Source organism: Cimex lectularius, unplaced genomic scaffold (assembly GCF_000648675.2).
Source record: "Cimex lectularius strain Harlan isolate CLEC.00 unplaced genomic scaffold, Clec_2.1 scaffold98, whole genome shotgun sequence".
Classification (NCBI taxonomy): domain Eukaryota; kingdom Metazoa; phylum Arthropoda; class Insecta; order Hemiptera; family Cimicidae; genus Cimex; species Cimex lectularius.
The window spans coordinates 1,610,034-1,618,557 of NW_019392897.1; the positions used below are offsets into that span (position 1 = coordinate 1,610,034).

At 38.3% G+C, this 8,524-nt stretch overlaps 1 protein-coding gene across 1 annotated transcript; it reads left to right on the top strand.

The window, feature by feature from the left end:
• The first annotated feature begins 5,275 nt into the window (after positions 1 to 5,275).
• Positions 5,276 to 8,272, top strand: LOC106664394 (trehalase-like). Its single transcript, XM_014390079.2, has 2 exons — positions 5,276 to 6,463; positions 7,838 to 8,272. The coding sequence occupies exons 1-2, from the start codon at positions 5,361 to 5,363 to the stop codon at positions 8,244 to 8,246; spliced, it is 1,512 nt and encodes a 503-aa protein (XP_014245565.1). The 5' UTR covers positions 5,276 to 5,360; the 3' UTR covers positions 8,247 to 8,272.
• Positions 8,273 to 8,524: the final 252 nt, after the last annotated feature.

Genomic DNA, 8,524 nt, shown 5'->3' on the forward strand with positions numbered 1-8,524 from the left:
TGAATTATTTCAACTAGATACCTCAAATTCTTTATCAAGCCACGTTTCGATCTTTATTGAGATCATCAGAGAGAAGATGATCTCAACAGAGATCGAAAAGCTGGCATGATAAAAAAAAAATGTTTTTCTAATACCTACGTCACACCAGACCGCATCTCACGATCTCCAAATAATTAATAAAGAAATATTACAAAAAATATGTACTGCCTTGAGTATAATTTATTTAGTAAATTAAAAAAAATTATTGTATTGATCAGTATAATACTCGCTTAAATTAGTATCTAAAGCCAAATGCGGTTCGTAAGAAATTAACTAAGTTGTTAAAGCCCCTTAATCAATTTGTTAGGCTAAACGCTTTTCTCATCCGTCTGGCGGGATCTTTCTTTTTATGCACTTTACTTGGTTGGAAGTCTGGAAGAATAAACCTGGGTTTGAGCTTCTCCAACTAACTCATTCATCGCCGTTAATGTGTATACACTGCTGTAGAGAAACGCAGGGGTACAATTTGAACAAAGGTATGAAATCGAATTAAAATCAGTGCTGTTAGTTTAATTATTGTTGTTATTGCAATTGTGCGATATGGATATATTTCAAATTAATTGAGACAAACAAAGGAACAAAAGGGGTGAAGAGCTGTTATTGGCCTTATTGGTTTATTGGGCCTTGTTATTTTCTTTTACAGCATCCAATCAATAGGGGCATGTTTCGTGGCAATAATAATGGAAGCCCTTAGTAAAGCCGATTCTCTCTCACTCACTCTCTCTCTCTCTCTCTCTCTCTCTCTCTCTCTTCTTTCTTTCTCAGAACTTTCTCCCGGGATCTATGAAGAAAGATTCTTTTTGTGAATAGCCTGTAGTCCTGATTTATCCGCCCCATGTATCAAACTCCTCGTGCATTAGTCCAGGGCTCTCCCTGCTCTACTCATTTCCGTAAATTATCGCTTTCGGCCTGATCGGAAATCGATGTCACGTCATAAGGGGCGATGGTCGTTTGGTGAGCTCAATTGTGTAAAAGTATGTAATTGTAAACGATGCCTCATTACAAACGAACTACGTTTACTAGATTCCCATATACATGTCATCAATGCTTGTGCACTGGAAAATCTTAAAAGAGATTACACTGGCAAAAAAATCCTCATAAGATCTGATTGCCAAGCAGCCATTAAAGCATTAGCATGTAAAATAATCGCATCAAAATGAGTTAGTGAATGCATCCAAAATCTCCAAAACCTGGGGAAACACAACAACCTGATGATATCTTGGGTGCCAGGGCACAGGGGAATTTTGGGTAATGAGAAAGCAGACAGTCTGGCCAGAGGAGGATCTACAAGACCATACATAGGCCCCGAACCTATTCTTGGGATAACAAAAACAATATAGGATCCTCCATCGCAGAATGGATCCAAACAAAACAAAAGGAGATGTGGATAAACTCCAGCGGCGCTAGACATAGTAAACTTATGATGAAACAACTTTCACCAAGACTGGCAAAAGCATTGCTGCGATTGGAGAGGGACAAACTCAGAGGTAGGACTACTAACCGGTCACTGGCGTCTGAGAAAACATCTACACAACGTGCAAATTATATAATGAAGAGGAGGAAACAGCCACCCATATCACCTTCGAATGCGAAGCAACAGCTCAATGGAAATTTAACCTAACATATGGAAAAAACTTAGGGAATCAAATTGCAGCAGCGACAGTCAATGACCAGGAAAAGGATTGAGTCTATTGCACTGAACTAAGGAACTAGGAAGGTACAATAAGCCAAAAGGCTGCAGTGCCTGGGGAGCGCAAACCTCCTTTTTATCATATCATACCATAGATTAGCGTATTAACACAAACAGGAAGCAAAGGGGAAAAATATTATTCGAAATAGTTATGGATATTTAAAATAATTTTATTGTGTTCCAGGCGGGAAGAGTGATTTCCGAGCAAAACTGTAATATTCTAAATGAGGTGGAACAGCTAGCAGATGGATGGATGTGAACGTCTCCACCGACAGTCCTATCTACATTGGGGCAGTAGGAAATGTAAAAGTTCACCCTCCTCTTGTGAAAGGTCACGTTGGAATAGTAAGACAATCATCATGCTGGCAAGTTTTCATAACTTGTAACTCCCCTGAACGCTTGAAGGTCTTCTCAAGGGAGTCTGTACAAAAAGAAAGGAGCTATGGAATGACTCTCTCTTCTGTGGGCATAAGAGGTCTTTCTTGAAATTGAAGCTTTTTATAGTTAATTAGATGACTAATTAAAAAAATGAGAGAGAGAGACATCTGAGATTTGGTTTAATTCATATGATCAGTTCTCACCTCTATGTCAAGCATTGCCTTTAGGAGTTTGATGGTGTGCCAGCAACGCAGTATTGATGTGACCTTCGGGATACTGTGACCACGTGCAATGCCGAACAATCAAGTTGGGTGAATGTGTGGATGTTCTATTTGTCAATCTATTTAGTTCATTGTCGTTTCTTAATTTTCATCGTAAGGGGTTATTAAGATTATTTTGCTAACTGATGTTCGTTCGATTTATTGTTGACGATTAGGGCCGTTTAGAGTTGAGCAATTTAGTTTAGTTTTATTGGTAAGGGTTATTACATGATGAAGAAAAAAGGTCAACACACACACACACACACACACACACACACACACACACACACACACACACACACCGATGGGAGCAAGGAGAGAACTAGTGTTGTTCCTATTTTGTTGAGTTCTAGACTAGGCGGTGATTTTCTATAAGTCCCTGGTATGCTGCTGAAAGATTGCTTCGTCTCTTTCTCATTGGTGAACGCATACAGTCGGAAATAATTATGTTCTAAAAGCACAATATGAAACTTTGCTAGATCAACAAATTGTACCTATAGCTTGTCGACTCTGACAGATCTAGCAGGCCAGTATAATCAGATACTATTGAACAACATAACATATTTGCTTTTATTGCGAAAAAGGTATATCTTTCACTATAACTGTGCTCATAAAGTTTGAAAATTGTATATAATTAAAGGTTTAATCCTTTTTCCTTATCGAAAATTTGCAATAAATTTAACTTCTAGGAAGTCGTTTTTATATGACGGTTAACCATGCAAATTAGTAAAAGGTTGGAAATAGGTACGATCATGTAGCGTTATCTCGAGTTCTGATTTACGATTTTTTTGTCAAATAACTCGTAAAAACTGCGCAGATGATTCATAAAGATATACAGCCAGCATGCAGTTACTATAAAATTTATCGACCCGACGCCCTGTAAGGCAGTTGTTCTCAAAAAGGCGATTCATTAAGATCTTCTCAGTAATATTTTGATTTGAAACATATATCAAACGTGTCCCAAAAGAAAGATTCCATCATCTCATCGGAAATAACTTCGACACAGTTACTATCTATACTCTCACGGCTATTTCAGGACGGTTTTGTTTTACTAGAGTTTACGAGACGAACCCTTTCCTGGAATGTGGTCGCCAGAAAGTAAACTACCTGAAATAGTTGGCGCAATTTAGATAGCTGGCCGTCCATTCCGATTTTAATTCCTTACCTCCGGCCAATAAAAACTCCATAAAACGACAAATTTTATCACTTCATTTGGAATTTTAGGCAATTTTCAAATTAAAATCTATTTCCTTTCCACGACAATGTGCAATAACATTTTTTTTTTATTTCGCTGTGATAGAAATATAAAAAAATAATAAAATTTTCTGGTTTGTAAGAGAAAAAATGTAGTGCTTAGTTACTAATGGAATCCGTAATTTTTTCATTACAGCCTGCTTTCCGTATGTGTAAATACCTGTGCCAAATAGCAGATGTTAAAAAAAATATATATAAAATAAATAAATACTAATATAAAATTGAAAAATAAAGACTATAAAATAAATAAAATAATAATATAAAAATAATAAAGTAAGTATTAATAGAAAGAAACGTAACCTATTAAGTCAAGAAAGTATAAATTTTTCTTAACTGGCAAACGTTCTGAAATTACTTATATTAAAGAAGAAAAAATTTTAAGAAGAAGAAAATAAATTTTATTCTGGAGTTTTGGCCCTCTTGAATAACAAAAAAGTACAAGATTTGGCACAATTCGTGTCACGATGAATGCATGTAATAAAGATTTCAATGTAATATCGTAAAAATAAATAAGTACTAAATTAAATAATATGGGGACAAAATTAACAGAAAATTAATTATCCTCGGTGTTAAATTGTAGGAAGAGGATGTAGTAAAAAAAGCGGGAATTAAAGGTGGAAAGGGTTGATACACTGCGAGTATTGTTAGGCAGAGAATTCCAGGGGTTGTATGTATAAATATAGGAAGGGAATAAGAAGAAACTGTGATAGAGGAAGGAGCAAAGAAAGAATCCTGCGATAGAGGGGTGCAGCCGTTTCAAACTAGACATTAGACACAGGAGATCTCTTGGAGTAGCTAAATATGAACTGAAGAAAGCCCTGATTTTGTTGGGTCTGTTAACAAGTTCTCTGGTGAGTCCACCATAGACAAACAACCATTATGGAAATGGAGAAGCACAAGGTAGGCGACCAGGAGATTGAGGGTGCTTACTGGAAGTTGGCTTGCTTGACGGAATTGTCGATGAGTGGAGCAACACCGGCGGGAAATTTGGGATTTTCAAGATAGGGTTGGATCCATAGGTCCATCAAGGTTGTTAATGCAGAAAAAGGAGGCAAGGATTGGATAAGGGGATGGATCCAAACTCTACAGCCTGGTACTTATTAATATTGAGAGAGAGTACATTTTCAGAAGCTCTTGGATTCGTGTGATTGAGATTTGAAGGTCATAAGGTGAAATGTAGAGATACAGAAATGTAGGAAGTATCGGTGTAGAGGTGATAAGTGAAATATTTAAGGGTAGTAGGAAGTTACATATAACAACAAAACAGGGAGGGAGATAAACTACAGCCTTGAGAAACACCAGTAACGAAGGGCAGGGGAGAGGAAGGGGGTTTGTCTGGGATAAGGACCATTTGCGAACGGGCTGGGAAGAAGGAATGAAACCATAGAAGAAGACTGTAGGAGAAGGAAAGGAAATTGAGTGTAGAAAGAAGAAGAGAATGGGATGGTGTCAAAGGTTTTAGAAAAATCAAGGAAGACAAATTGCCAATAAAAATTATTCATTTTTTTTAGTAAGTTTAAGGTAGTTTTTAAGCAATTATTAATATCCCAAGGTACACCCATTACTTGAGGACATATAAATTCATTAATATTTTCATAAGGATCGATGTTTAAATATAAATGAAAGAACAAATGATAATTATGCATGTGGCTTTTCCGGCTTAGCGATTTAAATATGGTGCATTTTAAAAAATAGAACACGTGTTTACATCGATCAAAATTGTACACAAAATTTACAAGATGAAATTCACAAAATTTATTTCCAGTATTTTTTTAATGATAGCTTTTGTCTCGGCGCGTAACTGGGATTTCGAGAAATCCATATTTTGCACAGGCCGACTACTGCACGATGTCCAGATGTTGGAGTTGCTTGGCGGCCAAAGGGAGTTCCTCGAGTTAAAGCTAAAGAGATCCGGAGAGGCGGTAATGCGGAGCTACAGAGACTTAAGGCCTAAGATCAAAATCAAACAGCCCGAAGGGAGGGAAGCGTTGAAAGAGTTTATCACGAACAATTTTCAAAACGTGACCACCTTGGAACCGCACGTACCGATCGATTGGAAGTCCCAGTTTCCGTTACTTCACCTGGTCAACGATAATCAAGCAAGAGATATGCTCAGGAGAATGAACAGGAATTTGATCAAGTTCAGTAGGGTGATGAAAAGTGAGGTCAGAGAAAATCTCACCTTGTACTCTTACCTCCCGGTGCCCTTTCCGTTTTTCATCGCCTATTTGAACGAAAATCAGCTTACGTATCGGGACAGTTATTGGGTGATGGAAGCTCTTTTGGCTTGCGACATGTTAAAATCTGCAAAACGGCTCCTATTGAATCTGATCAGTTTGGTGGTCGAGGTGGGTCACGTACCTCCTGAAAACAGGATATTTTTCGTCAACAGGTGTGCACCGCCTATCCTCCCGCTTATGCTGCATAGATACTTCCAGGAAACGAAAGACTTTAAATTCGTGAAAAAATACTTTCGGGCCGTGGAGCACGATTATCTGCACTGGTTCGGAGAGAGGTCCCAGATCGTCCGCACTCCTTTTCACATATTTCTCTGCGTCACCGAAGAGAAGGAACGGCTTCGCTTACCAAGACCGGAAAAATACTTGGAAGACATGACATTCAAAAAGAAGCCGCCGAGGGGTGATCTTGATTTTTCTTTCGTCTGGTGGGACTCTCCACCGCCGGTTTCGACCGTTTCCATACGCAGCACTTCCATCACCGAGTGGTCGGCGAGAGTGCTTGCGGAGTTTTCGAAAGAGTACGGCTCTTACGATCATGTCGACATGTACTACAACATCTCCAAGCAAATGGTCAATACCATCGATAACCTACTTTACACTAGGTACATTACCAATACCACTACATCTAGATTAATTTTGTTATTTGTAAATATTTTTAAGTAACCATCTGCCAATTTAAAGTTCAACATATTTTGTTCTGACTATTCAATAACAACAGATGTTTAAAATGATGTTTTGGGGAAAGTAGTAATGTTGTTACTTTGGGCAGAAACCCCCACTTATTCCATTTCCTCCACTTCTACTGTCTAGCTATCGGGTCTGATGAGCCATTTGATCGCTTGACGTTGTAGAACGAGAGTAATGATTCCACGTTTTTTACCCTGTGACGTTATTATGATTGCCCTCGTCAGATTGGATGGATGAAAGAGAACAGTGACGTCACACAGAAGTCACTACCTCCCCATGGTGGTGGATGGAAGAGAACAGTGACGTCACATGGGAAAAAAGGTGTTGCTACTCTTGTCAACTCCGTGGTGACGAACAAATAGCTCATCAGACAGAGGAGTGGGGTGTCTACCCAAAGAAACTACGTTATTACTTCAGTAGTTATTAACAAAAGCCTTCAAGATAACCTTGGTTCTGCCAATGAGGAATCAAAATACGTTAACTTTACCCTAATTCGCAAAATAAATCGTCCCGTTTATTTCAAACATACCTTATTTTCTGTTTCAAATATTTAAGGTTGTTTGACTGACAAACTACGGGAACGAATTACTCAAAAGTGTTAACCTACAGATACAAAATAGCAAAAAGACTCCTAGACAAACGATTATGACCGACACTTAACAAAACCGGACTATAAAATGCCCTTTCTCTACAGACAAAAATCCTCCGAACTATTCCAGCACGTTTGTCAGTAACCACACCCTTTATTCTGACCTCCAAATTCCTGACGTTGACCTTACCCGCTCCCGATACCTCAAATTGCCAAGTGGCACTACATTCCAACGCTGTAGTCCGTGACCGATCTGCTCGTTCTTTACTCAGCAATCATAGTAGGCGTGACCAGATGCTCATGTAATATCCATCATTTTTTATTTCAAGCAGCCACTGGAGCAGCTTAATGTTGGTAATCGTTAGATGACTGATATCCAACTCTAACAAGCTATGCATTTTTTAGTATCATATCTGCTTGTTTCATCAAATCGTTTACCTTTTTTCTTATAAAGTGACAGTGTTAAATCAATCGAATCTTCTTTAGGCTAGAAAGATCTTTTGAAAATCTGAAATGGCCGATGTTTTTGATAAGAGGCTTTCTTTATCTACAGAGGGTGTCGCATGTTGAAATTACCTAGTTTAGACTAGGAATACAAGGTTTATCAGTGGCACCCAAACAGCTGATAAAAATTACATATCACCCAGTTGTCTGTTTCGTTTTTAAAGCTTTCAACACTTACGTTTTTTTAATTTTTCAGTGAAGGCGGGTGGAAGAGCTTCGATCCGAAGAAAGGTCAAGTCGGGCGATTATCTCTCTGGCCTGTGTACAGTGGGAGCCACGAGCTCATCAATTCAGACGTCTTACCTGACCCGATAACCGCTGAAGAATACCTCATAGCAGTACGGATATTACTGTCGAATGGAAGGGTTAATGACGCTCGTGAGCTCGCGACCAAGTGGGTGCTCATCCAGAGGGGGCAGGCGGACACCAGTCTCATAAACACCTGTGTAACTATACTTATGATAAAACACTTCCCCGAGATTAGCATACCGCCTGAGACAGAAGACATCAACTATCTAAATCCAATCTGCGCAGTCACCTCTATTCTTCTTATACTTTTCAACTTGTACTCTACAATCGAAAAACTAGTTTTGACCATTTTCTAGGCAAAGTATATATACATACGAAAGAATATTTGTTTTATTAAGTTAGATTTAATCAGGGATATCAAAAATATCTTTATTAGATAGTGTAAAGTATATAGAAATAAAAGGTAAAATAATTAGTACTACGATAAATTTAAACTTTCTATTCAATTACGAATTAATTCTTGTTTATCGCGTCAACCCCATTATGTCATTTATAGTTTGGTCGTTTCCGATCATCACGGTCCGCCTAGACTCGCTCTTTTAAAAGCGTTTCGACATTTCGCCATTTCGTGTGT

Bases quoted from the DNA above. Each gene is read 5' to 3' on its own strand.
- LOC106664394 (XM_014390079.2), top strand. From the start codon at position 5,361: ATGAAATTCACAAAATTTATTTCCAGTATTTTTTTAATGATAGCTTTT. The intron at 6,464-7,837 runs GTACATTACCAA...TTAATTTTTCAG, and splicing joins GATAACCTACTTTACACTAG to TGAAGGCGGGTGGAAGAGCT.